Source organism: Cynoglossus semilaevis, chromosome 3, assembly GCF_000523025.1.
Source record: "Cynoglossus semilaevis isolate Cse_v1.0 chromosome 3, Cse_v1.0, whole genome shotgun sequence".
Classification (NCBI taxonomy): Eukaryota; Metazoa; Chordata; class Actinopteri; order Pleuronectiformes; family Cynoglossidae; genus Cynoglossus; species Cynoglossus semilaevis.
The window spans coordinates 5,239,896-5,262,596 of NC_024309.1; the positions used below are offsets into that span (position 1 = coordinate 5,239,896).

Genomic DNA, 22,701 nt, shown 5'->3' on the forward strand with positions numbered 1-22,701 from the left:
TTTCAGATTCTCCCATCAGATTAAATAAAATACTGCTTTATTGACACAGTGGGCTAAAGCTAAATCACTCCCTCTGTAGATAATCAATTTATTCATATGTCAGTGTTGCTGGGAGCCATATCTGCCGTATCTCTCCCACAAGGCAAGAAACTGATTCATATGAGAACGTTAGTACATTGACGCAGTGCATATAACATTTTTATTACTGTGAAAATGATGTTTTTTGAGGTGAGTTCTAACGCTGAGTGTGCTAAACGTGGTTCCATTAGATGGTATTTTCTCATAATGAACCCCATACTGAATCAATGAAGCAAATGACACTGATGTAACCCGCAGAAATATTATTTTTATATATATATTTTTTAATGCAGCTTTTCATGAATGCCGTTAATGGCCTTTTGAGCTGATGTAGAGTCACTCGGGATGAATTTAGTAACACTTCAGTGGCTGTTATAGATTTTTCTTGCAGCTGTGACCATGAGATGCTGTGAAGTGAAATGATTTCACTTGGTTTGTCATCTGAAACACAGAGCTGTGGCGCTTCAGGATTTCTTAGAGCTTTTGTGACGATAAGTGTTTCAGTCAGCCTACTCTGACTGCTGCACACCTGTGGAATATCAGCCAGTGAGTTTATGGATTATTTCTACTGTTCTGACATATAATATGTGAAAACTATAAACCGAAAAATCACTTCTAAAGGGATCATGGTATATGCAGTTGTGTTAAATGTTAAAGTACTTTTTTTTAATAGAAGTCCTGTGAAGACACCCTCCTGTGGTTCATTGAAATTTTTGGGGCACACTTTCTGACACGCTCTGTGACACAAGCTACAGATGTAAAGCCCATGTTGATAATTATGTTAATTCAAAGAGACACTTGATGAGTGTAGTTTTTATGGTTCAGAATTGGTGGCAACATATCCTCATATAAACAAGCTTTGTTGCCTGAACTAAAAGCAGACATAATCCTCTGGTAGTTTATGTAAACCAACGGTATTATCTGCCTTTTGTGACTGTAGTACCAGTACTGGCCACCAGTTGAATTGTCATCTTAACACAGAAAAGTCTTAATGAGTAATTGCCTTCAAGCAACAAAATCACTGGTTTACTGAACTGGTTCGTTCTCTTTCTGAATGAAGTTTACATGTTCTCTATTTTTTCTGTGAGATTTCTGTCCAAAACATATTTTATTAAATGGAAACTTGAGCACACGTATGAGCAGTTGTTCATCTCTATATGTGATGGGCTGGCAAACATACAGTACAGGGTGTGACCATGCCCTCACCCGGCAACTGCTGGGATTAGTTCCAGTCTCTCCATGACCCTGAAGAGGATTGAGCATTTGGTCAGACTACAGGTGGCATAAACAAACACCAAGTTGCACCTGGCTGTGCTGAGAGCAAGAGGAGAAAGTGATTGATAGAGGAAGTGCTGCATAACTATGGTAACTAAGTGGTGTGAACAGGTGATTGTGAAATGCTAAAAGCACCGAGTGGGAAAGTACTGTGTCAGTACTGACCATTCAGCACCACGCCCATCAGTCCTAATATTAATGATAATATCATGTAAGTAAGTCAGAGAAAGGACAGGTCAATGTCCTCACTGTCTCTCACTTCTATCCCGTTCTTCCTTAGCTCTGGTTGTCATGGCAACAATGAGTTGGATTCAAACAATGCCACTGAGGCATGAAGCTGCTGTTGAGAGATGAAAGCCTGTCATAACTGTAACAGGTGAAGACAGAATGTGGACAGGCCCAGTGCCTTGTGGGTAATAAATAATGTCACAGGACAAAGCAAAAGAAATCAGTGCATATGGATTTTTTTGTCAGTGGTAAGAGATCATGTTTTGCTACTGTAAAAACAGCTTTATTGTAAAGCTGAAATGATATATTTAGTCTAGAATCAGACTGTATTTTTAGGTCTTTTGTTGATGTTAGGGCTCTGCATCAGGCCACCACAGAGTTTTAAGAGTATAGTGTGGAATATATTTCAGAGTTTATTGAAAGGGAAAGTTCATAATTGCATTGAAGTACAAAAACAAAAAAAGCTCCTGGGTTTCACCACCTCAGAATGAACCTTTTGTATGTTCTGCTTTGTTTAATTTGCTTTTTTCCCATTATATTCAAACTGCACAGACCCATCCACAGCCAGCAGCTGGTTTTAAAAACAACGGAGCTTTCGACTAACTTTATAACAGAAAATGTCCATTAAAACCTGTGGTTATCCTGTAGTTTTAGGTCCCCTTTTAAAAACTACAATCACCTTCATCAGAGGAAAACACTGAGGAACTAGGCAATGGAATGGATGTGAGAGGGTGAATATGAGTAGAGTAGTAGACACCACGTCATCAACAGTTAAATCATCGACCTGTTGCCTGGCCACCTGGTGGTGTTGATGATAATGTCTGCCTGACTGCTCATTAACAGTCCAGGAGACGTCCATTCACGTAATCAGCAATAAAAAAAAACAAACTTTGTGCTCACAATTCTAAGACTTTGATCTTTACTTTGTTTATTTGTTTAACATGGTCCCTCTGTCTTAACTGTGTGGCACCCCTACAGTGTGCGCCCCTCATTTTAGGAACCACTGGTCTGAAGTATCTTGGCTTATCAGATGATGAGTGGATTTGTAAAAACAGTGTAATTTGTGTTTCACTCAACACTCAAGCTCATTAAAAAGTTGAGTTCAGTTCATATTGAAGGTTCAGTTGTTTTGTTGCTGTTTATTTTAGCTAAACAAATTAAAACTGCGTCTCCAGCACTTTGTGGAAATATCTAAACAGGGCTGAGTGACTCGCAGCCAAAACACATCCTATGTGAACAGCTGGGTCTGGTTTTGGCTGGAAAGAAAGTGCTGGCAGGGAAAGCGGGAAGTGGAACGGCTGGCAAGTTTACTCTCACTCATCCGCGTGTCTGCAGTGTTGTCAGGAAAGGCGGAGGAGTTCACAGGCTGCTACAGTTTGACCAGAGATGGCTACGAGGAGATTGACCAGACTGTTTATGTGTTATGGTGTCTAAACATTGGCTCAGAGCAGGGTTGGTTAGGAGGTGTTAGAGGCTCAAAGAAACACTGTAAAGTATAAAAAGCTCTTCAGAGTGTGTGAGAAACTGCCACAAACGAGAACTGGTCAGGAGAACATCCTGGCTCTGAGAAGTTTAACGCTCCAGGCCAGAGTTTCCCACAAGAATGTGCAACATCCTGCCGTCCAGACACTTAGATTCCCTTTCCACTAACTGCCCTGTTCAATTATAGCATTTTGTTTATGTTCTAATAAAAAGGCCATATTAAATCAGTTTGGAAACGTGGGTTTTTCTGTCTGTGGGACAGTTTTCAGGGTATTTAACATTAAACCTAAAACAATCTTTAAGTCGTTTCTACACCTTTTATTTTCACTTTAACCTTTTTATTATAGTCTTCACTAAGTTTTAACTTTATCCCTATTCAGGGCTATCTGTTTAAGGTTTTTTTTTTTGTTTTTTTTACATTTTCTATACTTCAGTTAACATTGTTCAGTGCCTTGACTAATAGATTTTGGCACATTTGTCTTTATATATCAGCTATATTTTAATGTATTTTGTGCTCAACTTTAGCTACTTTTAAATATTTAGAACCGTTTCTATATTTTTGATTACATGTGTTATTTTTCTCAATTAATTTTCTTATTCTGCTACTTTTGTTACGGTTCAGAGCCTTAGATTATTTCGATGCCAACTTTGAAGTAGGTTTTGTTCATTTTAAGGTCATATGTACATAAGTCATTTTCTTTACGTAAGCTAACGTTATTCTTTGTTACTGATAAAAAGCCCAGTTCTGACATTTTACTTCCATTTAGTATTTGTGGGATTACGTATAATTTTGACTTGGTACAACGGTGTACAGTGTATTCAGATTAGACAGCTGTATCAAATGATTTATACTTTTTTTTACCTACTGTAAGTGGAGGTCCACTGCAGCATGTGCATGAGCTGTGGCAGTGGATGTGACTTTAAAATGTATCCACTGTGGGGATTTCATCAACAGCATTATTCAAACACTGTATATGCATATTTATGATACGTAACAAAAACCTGATTTTTTTTTTGTGCCTTTTCCCCCGTCAGCAGCAGCAGCAGCACAATGCACAGAGTGACTCACTGTGTTTGTTTGCTATTTGTGATGCGTTGTTTCCAACACTGCGATGGCCACTTATGTGCAATTAGTCATGCTGAGTAGGCAGAGGCTTCACCTCCACCTCGTCAATGACAAACGCAAGACAATGTATGTTAAAGAGGAACGAGCTGAGTCGCTGACGAACGAAGGAGCCGACATCAGCAGAGGGACGGGGATATTTGCTGTCAGTTATGTACAGTAGCAGAGCGGCACACAGTCCTGGGGTTTATTAGGATGTTTTTCACCCTGTCAGTCATCTGGGCCTCTGACCTACACAGATGGCTCATGTGGGCCACACGAGTGTTTAGTGGGTGACATGGATTCTGGAAATTTCTGAAGGAGGAAAATAAACTTGAAATGAACGTTTTCTTAAAAAAAAAACACTAACTAAAGCTCATAAAGCTGACATTTTCAAATATGACTTACCTTTTTATTTTAATAAACTTTTTCTCCCCTGAAATCAGAGATTAAAGTTAGATTCATAACCTCAGTGTCCACCACCCCAGTAATACATCAAACTTTAGCCCGTTAGCCTCGGAGAAATGTTGTAATTCCCACCTTTATTAGAATAAAGATGATCATTTAATAGTTTAATAACTTTCATTTTAAACTCTAACCTAAAAGGGAAAAATGTTAATGTCTAATGTCTATGATAAGTCAGAACTTTCTTTAGCCGTCACTACAGCAGTAGACTCACCGTTTCTTAAGCTCAGATATGAACAGTCAGGGTTAATGATTGGTTTTCCTTCTTCTTTCCAGATGAATCTCCTCATGCTGTAACATATGCATGAGCACATAGTTTCCAAGCCACACGTAGAAAAAAAAGTCCCAACAAGACTCAAGTCAACAGAAGGATACGTGCACACACACACACACACACACACACACACACCCACAGGTGGGCTCCTGTGTGTGTGTGTGTGTCAGTGTGGATCAGAGATGGGTGGAAGACTGAATGTGCAGCATTGAAGGTGATAGTGCGGCACCTCATGTTCAGATCACCTGCTGCCTCTCTGATCACAGAGGAGACGTCACTTTGTCTTTACTGCATGACTGCACCCACTGAAACTTCAGTCGACAGCGACAACATTTTTTTCTGCCCTCATCGGTAGGATGGAAAGGACGGTATTCAAAAGGATCTGCCGTAAGCTAAAATAATTACCAACAACAAATAGTACTTATAAATACTTTAATAATTTTACTGACATTTAAAAAAGACATCTTGTAAAACACAGTCAGATTCTATTCCAGTGTTGGTTAAAAATTGTATAAGGTTAGAAATATTGACCTTTTCAAATATTTTATGATCAAAGTTTTGAGCACAAAAAAGGTTTTGAAAAATACTAATAAATATGGATTATAAAAAGAAGGAATTCGCTCCCCCAACAAAACCCTCAGTATTTGACGCCACACGGCTGCTAACATTTGGCTGCTTGCATTTTGATTCATTGGTCATTAACAAGGTCGTGAAGGCTGACATTTGCTTGAAGGACGAGATCATAACAGTGCGTAGCCAGCGTGGGTCCGTGGAGAAAGGCAACCTCCAAATGTCACCTTCTCCGGCCCGGCTACAGCTGTAATCTGTCTACAAAGGCCCAACAGTAAATTGAATGTTAACACGCTGGTGTGAAGCACCAGGCTGCTGTAACGGCAGAGTGTGACGCAGATGAAATGAAGTCCTGACCACTCTGAATATTCTAATCTAACAATCATCACTCCCTGGCCGCCTTTGGAGATTTTATTTGAGGATTTTTATTCACCTCAGAGTGGCAGATGTAAACGCAGGGTCCCACGGTGAATGACTCAGCAGCAGGGGCTTAAAAGCATAAACGGCAGAATTACTGCAGCGTGAAGCCTTTAATAAGCTTTCGCAAACATATGTGTGACCAGCAGTGGCTTTAAAGACGCAGAAATGTGCTTGTGATCATGTGAAACTCTGAAGTAACCGTACTCTACAGCAGAATCACAGTGTGCAGCCATTAACTGACCCCGGACCAGGACTGCACACTTTCTCATTAGTTTAATGAAATCCAAGCTAAAACCATATTTCTTGTTGTTTGGGTCGGTCGGCAGTCGAAGGCTCCGCAGCTCAGGCTCCGCAGACAAAGCAAGGGCAACTGCAATTAAACAGGCCAGACACGTGTAATTTAGAAAAGAGCAGGGAACCATAATAAGCACATACATTTTTAAAGTGCAATCAGTCAGTCAGTCAGTCAGTCAGTCAGTCAGTCAGCGTTTACACAAGTGAAACATTTAACTCAGTCCTGACCTTTTATTTCTAAAATGTTGATGAAATGTTGACGATGGTCAGGGCTGTTGCCTTACAGCTCCGTTCGATTCCTAGTATTAACTGATGGTCTCTCTGAATGGCTCTATACTAGTTTTTCTTTTTTGTCCGATTCCAATACCAATACTGCAACTTGGAATATTTATATATTTTTGATGTTCGATCCTGAAATTGGGACCAATATCGAGCCCAAGGTTGTTTTTGGTTTTTTTATACCATTTAACTGAGATGTTTGCCTGTTGTTTCTTGACACAATTTATTTAGAGAATCTGACACTGTGATGTGAATCCAATCATAATGGAGATATATTTACCACTGCAGCAGGACATATTGTGTGCACAGTGTATGTTGATATAAGGCGTCTCCGTCAGTGAAGACGCAGTGTTCTGAGGAGTTTGTCTCTTCACAGTATCATTTGTAAAATAAATAGATGAATCTTTAATTGAACTAAGAGATAAGGGAAAACGTCAGCGACAGCAGAGTTTGTACCTTGCTGAGTTGGTACTAAAATGTTTCACCAGTGTCAGCGTCTCCTGCTGTGAAGGATGTGCAGCAATAACAGGGAACAAATGGCAGAGTTGTCTTTATTGGCTCAGCGTTCTGATCTGATCATCATCATCACTGACGCTCGGCCAAATTACATCTCCACCAGACGTCAGGCGCTCCATCTTCACACAGGTTTGGTGACGAGGGTTGATTCATCCTCAGATTCAAACGTACGAGTGTGCAGACGTTGGCATCTCTACGGTGGAGTGTGTTGCTGAATAGAATCCAACAATTAAAGTTGACGACAGACTCTTTACACTAAGACTGTGTAAATTTGTCACTTTTAGCCTTTGATGCCCCCCCTTCCCCGAAGTACTGACTTATTCTGTTCTTTCTACAGTAGATTCTTGCAGAATTTTCACCGTCTCTTGCTTTCCTTTTGGTTAAAGTGACGTCTCTCAATTCACCTTTACAAACTGTTTTTGAATTTGGATTCAATTATTTATTTATTTTAGCAATTTTTAATTTCTTTTTGCCGTATTTGCATTACACTTTCTCGTGCAGTTTGAACTAACTTTGAGGTAATTTACCTGGATAACTTTTACACTACTTTTGCTAATCATTTAATTCCACACTCTCTTTGGATGACTTTAAGCTTCTAATGGCTTTATTTTAATTATTTTTTCAATTATTGCTTTATGGTTGATTGATTGTTCTCTTCATGGTTAACAATGAGTTTGAGTATTTTACTGTCTTTTGTCTCTTTTTTTGTAAATAATTAAAAATAGCCTAGTCCGACGTTTGGTCTAGTCATTGGGGTTAAGTTATTATTATCATTATTATTAATGGTGATAATTGTTGACTTTTTAAAGACTTACTTTTAGCCTTTTTTAAATGACTCCACAACCGATAAATGTTTTTTTTTAAATAATTTCAATATTTTCAATTGATTTCCTCACTTCACTCCACTTATGATGAACAAACAACCTGAAGGATTTTGTGGAAACACTTCTTGGTTTAAAGTTGCAATAAAAATTCTCCTTTTTTAGCTCATTTAATGTGGACCACATTTGGAGATTGGATTAAACTGAATGTTTTCTCCAAGGTGACAGGCGCTGTGACTGAACACAGTCCCTCCTCCTCCTCCTCCTCCTCCTCCTCCTCCTCCTCCTCCTCCTGCAGGAGCAGCAGGATGATGGTGTCACTGTCAACGTCAAGACAAATGGCATTGGATTTCAAACCGATCCAAGTACAACAACTGACCAAGAGTTTTAGTGTCTGTGCCTCACATCCCGGAAACGCTTTTCTGTGTCACCATGAGCACGGGAACAGCCAGGGTCTGTGCCAGCGGCTCACCTCACTCCCCGTACGTCCTCCGCCTCCCTCTCCTCCTTGTTCTCCTCCTCCTTGTAATACAAACCTCGTGATCACCCATTCAGCTGTGCTTGCGTCTGCTGCCTCTTTGGGGTAAAAAAAAAAAAAAAAAAAAGGATCACAGCAGGTGTCGCGGAAGTTTACACTTGCAGAGGCGCATTTTTCTGCGTCTCTGTTTTTGTTGTCATTTTTCGGGCGTGAAATATTGGATAACGAGGCTCAGACTGTAACCGGCGACCATTCGGCTCCCACTGACCCTGTGTAAGTGATTCTCAGAGCGGATGTAGGTGAGTGTCAGTGCGGCGGAGTGGATGCATGGTGGATGGAGGGAGACAGGTGTCAGCTGATGCCGCTGCAGCCGCGACATGTGCGGGGATCGCTGCAGCTTCTGTGCGTCTCACTTTCAACAAAGACGCGTTTTCGGCTTCCAGCGTGTGGGTGATGGAGAAGGTGTCATCTCCAGCCGCACAGATGCTATTACTGTCGGTGCAGCCTGGGAGAGGTGACTACTGTAGGTGTAGGAAAGATGCTGTATGGAAGTGAGGTGGATGGAAGCAGCCACCTTTATGATGTTGTTTGTTTTCCAGAGCAGTAGCAGAGGGGGGAAAACAGATTGAAGAGCTGCAGGATGTAGGAAATCTATTAAAACAGTGGTTTTAGAACAAGTTAATGTGAGTCGTTTGTTTCAGTGTCATGGCTGCAGAAGAACCTGTAACCACGAGGAATGTGGGCTGAAAATCCACATTTGACCAAGGTGCTGCTGAGTACTTGGTCCAGGGCAGCGAAAGTTCTTAGTGAGACAAACGTGTTAGCCAACTGGTGGGTCACGATGTAAAAGTGGGTCAGTGGGGTAGACATAGTGGATTTCATCACGGGGCATTTCTGTAGATACTCAGCACAGAGTGTGTTAATTGTTAATTGGGTAGTTCAACCCACAAACTCCACTGACACACAGGCCTAAGTACGTTGCTCAGCGCTCCTCTTAGGTTGCATCCTTCTCCATTATTTTCTTGTGCATCTTATTATTTTCTATTTGCAGAGTGTGTACCAGGTTAATTAGCGAGGCTTAACTAACCAATGGAATATCTCATCGTTCTCCTTGTTAACTCCACTAATTAGATTGTAACAGACCTGGTGTGGTGTCAAAGTGAGACTTACTGCCCAGAGCCAAGTCCCAGATTTGACCAATCAGATTCTCTGCTTACTGTGCACATGTTTATTACTTGTTGACTTCACATGGGTTTTCTCCGACTTTCAGCCTTCTTTACTGAGAGGCCAATTTAAAGATAAACCTCAGTGATCCTCCCATTGGTTTTTATCAATGTTAATATTCTATATTTAACCATGGTCATTAAAAAAAATCAAATTCACAGACAGCACGTGTTGCACCATGGTTTTCTGCAGTGTCAGCGGACGTCAGAAAGTCACGAGGTTAATGATACAAATTTGATCTTTGTTCCAGAGATGGAAATACGATCCTTGTCTTTTCAGCAAGGCTGCTGACAAATAGAGTGACAAACGCTGATGGAAACACAACCTTCTTGGCAGTGTTAATGAATACAGGGCTATATTGTAATAAATGAATCAGGAAACTTTTAATGGATCCTCTGGCAGTGAGCCACAGACACCCTGGTGAAGAACGTCTGCACTGCAGTATTCAATCTGTTGCTTTTTTCTCCTGTGATTGTTGCTTAGCACTGTCACCAACAGAAATGGAGTTGATTCTAGTTGGACCTGGTTGTTCTATCATCCAGGGATGTGGGTTTAACGCCACTTGTCATGCATCTGCACCATTGATATATAAGTGTGTAAAAAAAAACCCTGAACTGTACAAAAGTGCTGTAAACATACAAACCATTTTCCATTTAAGACGAAGACCTCAAGAATTTATTCAGCCACATGCTGGATGAATCAGTCACTGCTGTTCTGGGTAAACCCATTCTGGGAGAACTGAGAAGATTAATCCGGAATTGCAGCTCCATTCTCTGTATCCGTCCCACTGTTGTCATCCCAACACTGCGGCCCCATTCATGGCGACTCAGAGGCTGATACAATTAGCATCTGTTTTGATTTTAACACTCTGGGTCGAAAATATGTGTGTACATGCACAGCATGTGTTATGGGCCTACGGTGTGAGTGTGAGTGTGTGTGTGTGTGTGTGTGTGTGTGTGTGTGTGTTGACAGATCAGCGGCAGCTCTCTCACCTCCTCTGTTGCTCAGTACTGAGTAGTAATTGGGCAGGTAGTGATGGATGTGGCACAGTGGGTCCTGCTGATGTCAAACAGTGACATATGATGAAGGGCTCTTCTCCATACGGAGTCTCCACTGAATGTAAATTCTCCCACTGTCCAGCATTAACGTGCAGTAGTACTGGGCTGTGACCTGGACCACTGGATGCTCAACTTACACTTGTCTCAGACTTGTCTCAGATTTTCGTACTCTGACTCATAATTTGTCTTTAACACTTGAGTTCAACCTTCAGTAACTCAGTGTGGAATGCATTTAATTAACTCCCCACCTATAATAAGGTGTTTGTGCCGTGTGTGAAGACGTGTGCAGGCTTTTTGTGTGACACATCTGTCCTTAACAGCACCGCCTGACTTCCCCTTGACACATCCAGGGTTGACGACACAATTTCAGCTCTTTTTTGTCGCTCTCCTGCAGCCTTGTTTTTGTTGGATTAGAAAAAACTCCATGCTTATACCAAGAATAAAGCAGAAATATAAAAAAGTAAAAAAAAGTAAGAAAAAACTCCTCCCGGTGACTGATAAGGGGGCAGAACACTTTAAGGAGCTGTAATTGCAAAGTCAGTTCACTGCATCCTTTCACAGTCCAAATAATCATTTCAGTGAAGTTAATCTCCATCTCCTTGCCTGCGGCGGTGACAAAACGCTGATCCGATGTGGAGTTTCTAAAGCAAGCAGTTCATTTAGCGCATGGCTGCTCCTGCCCTTTTAGCACCCCAGCAGGGCCTTGTCCTCAGCCTCCCTGCCCTCCTCTTCTCTTTCTCCTCCTACTTCTGTTCCTCCTCCTTTCTGCTGTGACACACAGCAGCAGGGCCGGTATGATCAAGGCAGTGGCATTTTTATGTATGGGCGTCAGTGTGCTTTATCGGCGTGTACATACGTATGCGTGTTGGTGATCTATGTGTGTAGCGTGTCATTGAGAGGAAAAGACAGGGTAACTCTTTATGTCGATCAGACCTGCGTTGGTGTGACCTATTTTCCCACAACAGTGGGAGTGTCGGACTGGACGTGGTGCTGCCGAAGTGGGACAGCTTTGTGTTGATGTGCTCTCTGACAGTCACTAATGAATTAGTACATTTTATATGTAATAAAAATGGTGTTAAAAGCACATATTCATAAAGTAGTTGCTAAAATAAACATACAAAAAAGACAGACAAAAAAAAAAAAGAGTGGCAGCCATCGACTGAAAATTCTCAGAGCCAATAAAAATAATAAATCTTTTAATGACTACTTCACTTGCACCATGGAACGTTTCCTGTCTTGTGAGTTTGCAGATTTTAACAGGGTTTTTTTTTTCAAATCTTTAAATCATTATTTAACATGGTACAAGGCCCAGATCAATAATTATTTTTTTTACAAGCAATATATACATACAGTGGTTTTCCCCTGAGTCCCTGCTCTCTCTCTACATTAGTTCACTGTTCAGAGAACCATAATGTTAAACTTAGCTTGAAACATTTTCTTTTTCCCAACCTGAGCTTTGTTGTTGTGTAACAAAGTTTCCAACGTTTGTTGCTGAATATTTGATGATTGTGGGTTTGGCTTTGTAAAAAAAATGAAACAACTCTCATCTACACTAGTGTTGGTAAAGGAGAATTCTTTCTCAGACTGATGGCCACTGAAAGATTTGTTGATGACGTGGCTGAGTTGTTGCTGCATAGTTTGCTGCTGTATAAAGAAATCCAGGGTTTCACAGATGTTTTACTGTCTGATGTTCGCCTGTGTGCAAACTGCCACGAGTAGAAATGGACTTGATGTGTTTTTTTAGTTTTCTTTTTCTGCCTGGAGTTTGTGCGTCACCAGAGCTTCTCAGATATAGACACTCTCACAGACACAAATGATGCTCCACGCTCGTCCTTGACACCACTCACTATAAAAAGAGGTATAATTGCCTCCCCTCCCTTGTGGCTATGTAATGATGGACATACAGTAATGGTGCATTTATGTTCTCCTTACATTTGGAAAGAATCAGGGACTGGATTCTTAATGAATTCTGTCCTTAAAGTGTGAAACAGTGACATTTTAATAACCTAAACTACAGGTCAGTCTGTAGTTTTTGAAATAATAATAACTAATAATAACAATAATTAATAACTAGAACTGTCAAGCAATTACAATATTTAATAAGATTAATCACACGGTAGCTGTGTATGTCTTGATTAGTTATGATTCATCTTCATTAATCACGATCAATTCAATGAATCGATCCTTAATTCAATTGATTCTGATTAATTAAAAAAAAAAAACGTTCCTAAATATGACATTACTGCCACTTACTGAGGTTGTGTGACTATGTTCAGCCAGACAAATTGATTCTGATTAATTAACAGTCACGTGTGAAAAAATGATTTATTTCTGGAGCTCACTCTATAATATGTGTGGGCACAAAAATAAATAAGTCCAATCCACAGACAGTCACGTGTGAAAAAATGATTTATTTCTGGAGCTCACTCTATAATATGTGTGGGCACAGTTTGTTTGTGTAAAAAAAAAAAAATCCCATTCTGGCTCGGCTGATGGCAAGGCCTGTTATCACACTGACTGAATGAGGAGCGTTTGTGAATGGAGTTGTGTGTATTTACAGCCCGTGAGAGCAGAACAGAGAGTTTACAGCTTTTTTTTTCTCCTTCTTCCACGTAGCTGAAAATGTGACAAAAGCTATCTTTCACACGTGTGTGTTTGTGCTTGTTCGTGTGCTCTTGTGAATTACACATCTCTGGTTCTAATCATTGCTGAGAGTAATTATATAAAGAACCTAAAACACATTTTTTGGTACAAAGGGACAACTCTTCAGTTTTAGACAAATTAACCAAAGATGGTTTTTTCTAAGGCGGTCAGCTGTATTTGTTACAGTTACAAATACAGGAGAGATTGTTTCTGTGTAAGGTGTGAGGATGATGACAGTTCTGGTTGTATGCGACCCTGCGCTTCATTCATTGATGCTCTGAGCTGAGGTGGAGCTCTGTCAACACAGGTTTTGGACCAATCATAGAAAGGCACGTGATTGTCCGAGCTTCTGAGTCATCACTCCTTACGCCACTGCCACTGTTCACCCATCTTATTGGGTCTCTGCAGTTAATGGACCTTGACCTTCTGTCCGTCTCCTCATCTGTCTCTGTGTCCCTCTAACCCCCTATTTTTCCCCGTTTTTACATTATTTTCTCCGTCATGGCTTTATTTTGACTGTGCAGTAACTTTTCTGTGTAACAGAACTTCACCCACACTGGGTGCCATCGTGATTACCATGCAACGTCTTTTCCATTTGTTCCACAAACACCCTGCAGGATGCCAGTATCATATTTATATTATATTTTTAGTCTCCTATTTTCAACTGTGGGTTTTGTATTTTTGCACTGTGGGCTGTGGGTCTTTTTTTTCTCCTACTTTGTATTGTGGGTATCTTTTTTTCTCTCGTTTTTGTGTTATGTTTTTAGTAACTTTTTTTTTCTTAATTTTAACTTTTAAATGTTTTAAAGCCCCTTAAACAGTGTGACAGTGAGCTTGGATCCTTGGATCCATTGTCACATGCCATTGCAGTTAGTTCAACAATTGCTATAAGTTAGCAAAACTTTAGTTTAAAAAAAGAAATCATTATTAAATTGTTATAAAAATCCCTAAGTTTCTCCATCCGTTCCTCTTCCTCCAGGGTTGTGTCAGCCTCGGCCTCCTGAGCAGCAGACGCCGTGCTTCCTCCTCTTCTTCCGTCTGTTCAGCAGCAGTTATTCACAGTGGCGAGGCCAAGAAAAATGGGGCGGAAACTGGACCTGTCGGGCCTGACGGACGATGAAGCAGAGCACGTCCTGAAAGTGGTTCAACGGGACATGAAGCTGCGAAAGAAGGAGGAAGACAGGCTGAGGTATGTCGGGTTAATTCAGACAGAACTATCCCTGGTCTCTGTGTCTCTCACCTGAGACACGTAGTCAGTACTTTTACCTGCAGCTTGACTCCTTCTGTTTACTTGTCTTTGCTGTTTATTCTAGCCACTAATTTAAAAGTGATTGTTGTGACATTTCCACTGATTGATGCTGACATTTTAGTGCCACGTCGCTCGCGTTTGTGTTTATCTACAGCTTTGATGATTTTAGAGTTGTTATTGCAGCTCAATGGCTGTCAATTAGTATTATTTCTCTTTGGTTTTGTGTTTTTTTTGTCTCGAGTTTGATGTGGAAATGAAAAACCAGGTTACATTTCTGTTTACGGGAAAATAGTGTAACAGGAACACAAGTAAAACTTATCAATAAGGTGGTACTATCAAATAAATGTAAAATACAACGTTGGACTGATCAACAAAATTTAACTTTCTGAAATGAAAGGTTAAGTATAAAATCTTCAAGTAAATACCCCTCTCCCCAAAACCTGTTTTTTAAAAACTTCTCCAGGTGGTGTTTCAATCAGCGAAACCTTCTTTCCTGTTCAAGTCTGGGCAATATTTCTCACAATCTCTTTCCTGTTCAAGTCTGGGCAATATTTTTCACACCAGGTCACAATCTGCTATTTGACCTGTCTGAAGTCATGTCCCCATTGGAGGATGACCCAGGTTCCCGGGACATGTTGGTTCTTTGATTTCCATGTGCAAAAATAAATACGACACAATCAGATTCTTTCTGTATAAAGAAGACAGTCACATTTGTTGAGGCTGTAGCTCCAGGAGAAAAGTACGGAGTTTCAAACAGTTGATCAGGTGACGACTGAAGCAATAGGAAGCTATTGATGAGCCAGAAAAAGAAGAGAGTAAGATAACATGTGCCATACCATAAGTACCAGCTGATGGAACAGGAGTCAGCTTCTGGTATAGATCATAACACTGTAGCCTATCAAGAGAGAGTCTTTAAGAATGATGTAGCATTGTGTAGGATAATTGATATAAACAGTCACATATTTTATGACTGATTTTTTTAATGGCTAAATTGTTAGCCTGAGTCCTGGTTAGCAGCCCAATGTCAAGTGAAGTTGAGGCTTAAAGACTAGTCTCTGGTTCCAGCTCTGACTATGTTTCAGTTTCATTCTCACACACACTGGAAAATAAATCCCTACTACCCCTCGGTGTCAGTCTGTGGTCTGATGGGACAAGTATGGTTCTTATAAACCAATGTTAGTGTGTTAGTGTTTGACCCTCAACTCTGTGGTCGGATCAGTTAACGTACAGCATCCATCCAAACAGGAAAACAGGGCGAAGGTCACATAGTTCAACGGTGCCAACAAATACTTTTGACCTATAATTTTGTCAACACAAATATGCTGCTCTGGGTATTTACCAAACCCTAATAAAAGCTCCTTTGTTGTGGAGTTGGACTTCATTGGGATTTTTTCACAGTGATTTGTAGCGGGTTTGTCTTTTTGACTGGACGCCCTGAGTAATAAGGCTTCTTCCCTTGAAGCTCCAGACATCTGAGGACCAAAACAAGGTTACATCACCAAACCAGAGAGCAGCCATAGGCCCGCGAGGCACGGAACGTATTTCACCCAAATCAGTTGCAAATCAGAGCGTGGTGTGTTTTCCCAAATTACTGGGCTGTAAAATCGTCTCCCACCAAGCTGTTAGCAGTGATCAAAAATAAACGTCTGCCTCTCAGGCTGTTATTACTGCTGTTTACTACAGAGAGATGGGTAGATTGATGCAAATCTAATCACAGGCAAATATTTATTAGATTACAGCAATCTTCTTCTTCTTTGTTTGTTTGCAGTTTCCAGAGCAGATATCAGATGCAAATAGATTGTTTCAACAGTTTCAAATACAATTTCACTGTTTTCTTTTTCTTTCTTTTTTTCAAATATTGATATCTCCATATTTTGTGACATCATAAATTAATTTAATAATATTTAGATTTGATATTACATAAATGGGATAGTAATGTTTTTTTCTTTTCACAAAAAATAAATAAATTGAGAGCAAATTGCTCTACCAGCTTAGTTATATAATATATAAAAAGGTACAGTAATATGATTGAAAACAGCCTTCTGCCTTTCATATAGAAGGTAAAGTAACAGCCACTGGTGTGTGAATAGGAATATGAAATGTTGTTTACAGCAGATGAAGGCTGAGTGTGTCAGCCAGAGCTGTCGGCCCCTGAGCTTTTTTTCATCCATGCGTTGCTGACATTTGTTTCCAGCATTGAATGGACTCAGCTCTGCAGAGTTGTAAATTACCATATTGAAGGATTCATGGGATAATTTATAAGCCTCGCTTGGCACTTTTTAATAGGCCATTATAATTGTCCCCAAGCTGAATAATAATAAAAAATGTTGAATCACTTAAGTGATGTAACCCTTCGTTTTTAAATACCTGGCTGTCATAAAAGTCTTAATAAAATCAAGCTCGTTAGCTTCCTTGATCACATACTGCACTTAAAAAAATAATAAAAAACCCCCCACAAAAGTTATAATGTGATCACCTGCAGGTTCTTGTCAGCACTTTAGTTGTTATTCCAACTTGTGACATGCTGAATGAAGTATTAATTAGAAAGACACGACCCAACATACAAGCTGTGATTTATGGCTAACAGTCTGAATATCCCTGTGCAATTTTCTTGCTTTTGCTCTGGTTCATACGATGAGGACGTACTGTAGTCAAAGCACCACCAGTACCAGCACATGTTCAAAGGCCTGTTTCTGTTGCTTTCAACACAAATAGATATGATCAGTATTCATTCCCAGACTCTGTGGCAGATGCAGGTTTTTATTGTCTGCCTCTTTTATTGGCAGCAGTGTAAACATGACACCCGATGAATGGCATCATTTCTCCATTTATTACCTTATTTCAGCATTCTGTCCGCAGGGTCGCCGCTCATTTAAATCTCTTCCAGCATGATGAAAAGATGCTCTCATGACATGGAGAAAAAAAAATCGCTGTAACCGTATGTAAACAGCCAGCAGAAAACACAACCCTTCGTCTGAGAGATTACTCATGTGAGTCAAACCGACCAATGAAAATGAAAAGAAAAAGAAGTGGAAACTTCAGAAATCGAATTGTTTGTGTCGGTGTAACTGAGTTCCACAACTTTCCATGCAGCACTTGAACAAAGTGGTGCCCCACTTTTGAAACCCTAGTGGGTAACTTACAGTACAGGTTACTGGCTAAGCCCAGACTAATTATAGCCTGCAGTAAGTTTGGAAAGCCTTACAGCTGAGAGCTATAGGTGATGGCCACTGAAGATAGAAGAAAGGTACAGTTACTAAGGGAGTGAAGCGAAAAAAAAATGAATATGTCCAGACAGACTTTCTATCACAACATTCTTGCGGCAAATATTCCACAAGAATAGACAAAAATGAACGTCAATAGTTAATATTACACTGTTTTCTTGTTAGCTTATGCTTTGCTAGTCTGTCCAGAGTGGAAGATAATTCAATACCAGGACAAAAGGCTGAATAAAACCCTCTAAAATCCAAAGAGACTTAAACCACTCCTAAAAATATTTGACAATAAAGGAAATAATACAGTATGCTGATGACACAACGCTTAATTGTAAAGCTGAATGATTTTTTTGTATAAGAAATTAGATGATTTGAAGGAAATCCATTTGTCCGTATTATTAATTCTACTCTCTGTTCTAATTAATTTGCATACATTATTTAAAAACACATATATATATAATTAATTAATCATTACCTTCAATAAATACATCATTGTCTTTGAGCACATAATGGATACAAGTTTTTCCATTTCTGCTGCCTGCCGTAGCCTTCTGTCAGGATTATGAAGGCGTTTACAGACTGACCTTGACTTTTTAGAAGTGACCTTCTTATATTATAGAGCCATAGAAAAAAAAGATGGGTTTAAACAATAAAAAATGAATGATGCGTAAACCTGATGTAGTTACTGTGGAGTGGTGCACCTGTGTCTGCAGACTTACTGTCATGGCTCATTGAGACACTGAAAAAGAACATTGCTGCTTTAATGTCAACACCTGTTTGTTACGTACAATGACAAGTCAGTGTGACTTGAATAAGAAGCTGCAGACTTTGGAGATGCTGGTGGACTGATGATTCAAAACAGACGGAATAAAGTCAACTGTACAGTTCACTGACAGTGGTATAATGCCAATGTTCCCAACTCCTTTTAACTAATTACAGTAGTTTATTGGCAAATCAGCAAAACAGTAAAAGGCAACAAAAAAATGATCAAATGATTCTTGTCATTATCTGTGAGTTTTGTGACATGAGTACCAATAATTCTGGGCTTATAGCGTAGTACCAGGTTTGTTGCGTCATGTGACCAAGGGCATCAAGTTAAAAAGCTGTGTCAAATACTGCATGACTGCTGTACGGCTGTGGCCGAGGCCCTGGATGGAGGAACAAGCCTGATTTGAAGAGAGAAAGTGATTCTTTCCTTTCTTTCCTGTCTTTCTGTTACAGTTTTGAAGGCTTCCCCCCCAAAGATCTTAACTCTGTGTAACTGTTCAACTTTTTTGCCGAAAGAAAAAGAATCCAGAGCATGTTCTGTCTGCACCTGCTCTGTTTGCTTTGCTTCTAAAGTGTAAGAGTGTGATTTAGCCAATTAGAGGAGGTGAGCAGCTTCACCTCCGGCCTCCTCTGTCTCAGTAGCCATCCAGCTGGAGAGGCTCATTATGGAGCAGCGGGAAGCTCAGGGGAGCGCCAGCGTGGGCCTACTTAACAAACAGCTCTCCTGAGGGAGACAGACTGGGAAATGATTATGGGTAGAAATAGCTATTCACCTGTATCTCTGTGTGAGCACTGACAAGATGGCTGGAGCTGCAGCTACGAGTGACTCTCGTGGCTTAGTTGTAATTTTCCTTTCCCGTATTAAGAAGGATCCACTTTACACCTGAGTCTGGCAGGTCCTTGTAGAGAAAAGCCAATTACTGTACCTGTAATGTTTAACCAAAACTCATTTCATTCGCAGCCGTGATGAGCGCTAGCAAAAGATGGATTATCAATAGGAAAAAACATGTTATGGTAAGATCATTACTGCTTGTTAAACAAGACAGAAATATGATCTGAAAAGCGAACAATGAGGCGTGGTCAATTATTTTCCAAATACGTAAATCAGCTGCCGTCGTTGTCTCTTTGTCCACTTATCTTTCACTCCCAGTACATCTGAATCCAATGTTCTTTTTCCTCAACCGGAATTATTATAAGATGATGAATTAGCAGATTTAATCTGTGGAGAAAGCCATGAATGTAATGAGGCTTTTATTTTGACAAATTCACTCTAAGGTGTGGCTATAAAGAAAGACTATTAGAGAATATTGTTTTTTGATTTGTAGTATTATTTCAATCCTTCCCTGCAGGTTGTGCGGCTAAGATCTTGTACGTATATTTCCTCAGTGCCGTCTGGACTAATCAGTCTCTTCTATTAAAAAGCCTGCAGCCTGCTTTCTCTTTTGATGCACTGTGTTGTTTTTCATAGCATAAGGGAATGCGACAGGCAACCAGATACAGTGAGCAGGAGTCACACCGGGAGGCCAGATCCTTTTAAAACAGGATGTCACCTGGTCAGCGACAGTGCCGACCTCTATTTCCTCCTGTATTTATCCTCTTTCCTCTCTGTCCGGCAGATGACCTAAATGAGGCACACACACACACACACACACACACACACAGAGAGAGCTCCAGTATGGGAGAAAGCGGAGAAAGTGAATTATTGTTGAGCCGGCATCAGCGTCGCCATCCGTTCTCTGTTCGGCCCAAATTGCTCTTTATTCAAGGCGATCGATAAATCGGGGTAATTGAGCAGATGCAGTCATGGGGTATTTCACGTAGTTGCGTGACTGTCCCTCTGGACTGCTGTCTTCTTTCCTCATAAAGACAGCTATAAATCCACTCCCATCAACTTTCTCTCTGAGGCCTGAGGTTGCTGCGGACCTAAGGTCGTGCCCCTTCATCTGCCTGCTCAAATTTCCCCATACAGCTTCATTTATTTCTCCCCCTGCAGGACAGAGCTTCGTTTACTTAACAGTGCTTCAGGCACCAATGTTCCTTGAGCACTACTTTGTGCATCGCAGGGTTCGATTTAACTGTGGCCCAGGCGTTGGAAGACTAATTAGAGAATGAGATCCTTAATGCTGTTTGTTCAGGACATAAACCACCCGATACTGTAAATATGACTCTTAAAGTAGTAATGCCTGCAAAAAACTGGCAAATTGATTTTTATGGTTGGGCCTTTTTTCTTTATGGGCCACATGGTACATTAATGGTTATTACCTTTGCCTTACAGCAGAACCCTGATTTTTGTATTTAATTTGTGTGAATGTTTTTCTATTGCTGGGCAGAACCCTGATTTTTGTATTTAATTTTTTTCTATTGCTGAAATGGCTCCAGGTGACCTTTGACCCTGATGAGGATTACGAGCTATCAAATAAATGATTAACATAAATATTTTTTTATAGTCATCTGGTCATGAAGAATTTTAGGATTGTTTCCTTCTAAGGTGATTTTGGCAAAACTCAGTTCAGTCTGCCATCTTGTGCCAGTGAAATCAAACCAGCAACCTCACAGTATCAGCAATACTGAATGGCCTAACATACTGTACTGTCATACTGTACAACAAGGGTCACAGAATCTCACTTGTCACTTGTCTCGTTTGTGTTTCTTTAATGGGGACATTTTTCCACTGTTGAACTTTTGACCCCAAGGTATTTCCCCTTAAGTGAAGGGATCCCTAAATAGTGTTGAAAGTCCAAGGCAGCTTTGAATTCAAGCCTGAATTGCCCCATTGTGTTAAACAGACTTGTATTATTACTTTCTCCTCGGCGTCTTATAGGTGTTTTTATTCTAATCCAGTCTTCGGTGCTGACTTGACATGTGATGCACTTTCACATGAAAGACTGGTAAGAATGACACAGCTCCACACGTGTGGACAATCACCTTGTCTTTTCTTTAACTTTAGTAAGATTGTATTTCAACACATTAGGCAGAAAAAAACCCTCCTGGCCTGGCAGTTATTTTCCCTTTTGTTGTTGTGGCAGTTGTTGTTTTTCTTAGCTGTGGTGAGGATTAGTTGATGTGGATTGTTTTTGATGTGGCAGTGCTGGGTATGTACATATTGATCTCATCAGCACAGTGTGTGTGTGTGTGTGTGTTTGTACAGTATCAGCTACAGGGAAATACTGTGTCTGACCTTTTTCGTAGAGTCTTACAAGTTTGGTTTGTGAAGTATTTGATTTTTTCTAAATATCCTCCCCATTACTCAGGGTCTTAATACCTGTGTTGTTTTACCCAGCAGTGGTCTTTAGGTGTGGCGTAAAATGATATGACCGGCATAAAAACTGGTATTTTTCTCAGAATCAGATAATACATAAAACGTAAATAATGTAAGTTATGCATTCTTTCTGTGTGACCAGGTACCAATTGACTTATGGTCCAGTGCCGGTCCACGGCCCGAAGGTTGGGGACCACTGTTTTATGGTATTTGGTTGGAGGGCAGAGGTTTTCAGCAGTCGTGGTAAATATTTGGACTAGATTAAACTCCAGAGACATTACAAGATTCACAGTCACTGTCCTCACCTGATCATGTCCAGCCTGCAGAAGAGCTGTCATTTCCCCCCACGGCTGCAGCACAAATGTTGTGCTTTGACTTTTTCGCAGTGATGTTTTAATAATGTCAACCTCTCCTCTGAGACGGAATCACGATGGACAGGAAGGAGAAGCAGATAAACCTTTTAAAGTTTAAAGGTCAAGGTGGGGTTTTTTTGACGCTTGCTTCTGCTCACCCCAGCTGTCGATGTCATGAACTCAGGGATTCTGAGGTTGTGTGTCTACTCACCATGCAGTGACTCAGAGATTTCCAATTAGATCAGAATATGGTCCTTTGTAGACAACGTTGAATCTGATTAAACGTAATCAGCAGACAGAAACGTAGCTCAACTGACCGTGGTCATTATACACAGGCATGATTATGCATAGTGTCTGCAATGTCTCTTAGTTCTTGAATGAAGGTGTTGTTAGTCTCTTCTAACCCTCTCTAAACGCTCTGGACGCTCCTTGCTTTATGGCTTCCGTAGGAGGAACAGTCTGATTTCCCCTGTGACAAATCAGGAGCTAAGCAATGCTGCTGTCCTCCTGAGTTGCTGAGCCCATGGGATCGGCAGATGAGATTGCGAAATATAATCCGGCCCATATACTTGTGGGTCACAGGATTTCATAGCCCACACCTTGCTCCCACATTTCAAACCAACTGTGGCTAACCCTACTAACCTGTGTGT

General features: G+C 40.4%; 1 protein-coding gene across 6 annotated transcripts in view; it reads left to right on the forward strand.

The window, feature by feature from the left end:
* The window catches only part of myripb (myosin VIIA and Rab interacting protein b), a 115,731-nt gene that overhangs the window by 20,154 nt on the left and 72,876 nt on the right, over positions 1-22,701 (forward strand). For 4 of the 6 annotated variants that reach the window (XM_025054326.1, XM_025054328.1, XM_008307564.3 and 1 more), the window contains exon 3: positions 14,187-14,396. In XM_025054326.1, coding sequence (XP_024910094.1) covers positions 14,287-14,396 — 110 coding nt within the window. In that variant the 5' untranslated portion in view covers positions 14,187-14,286. Of the gene's footprint in view, positions 1-8,096; positions 8,582-14,186; positions 14,397-22,701 lie in introns of those variants that run through there. The other 2 variants (XM_017031530.2, XM_008307565.3) reach the window with 2 other exon arrangements.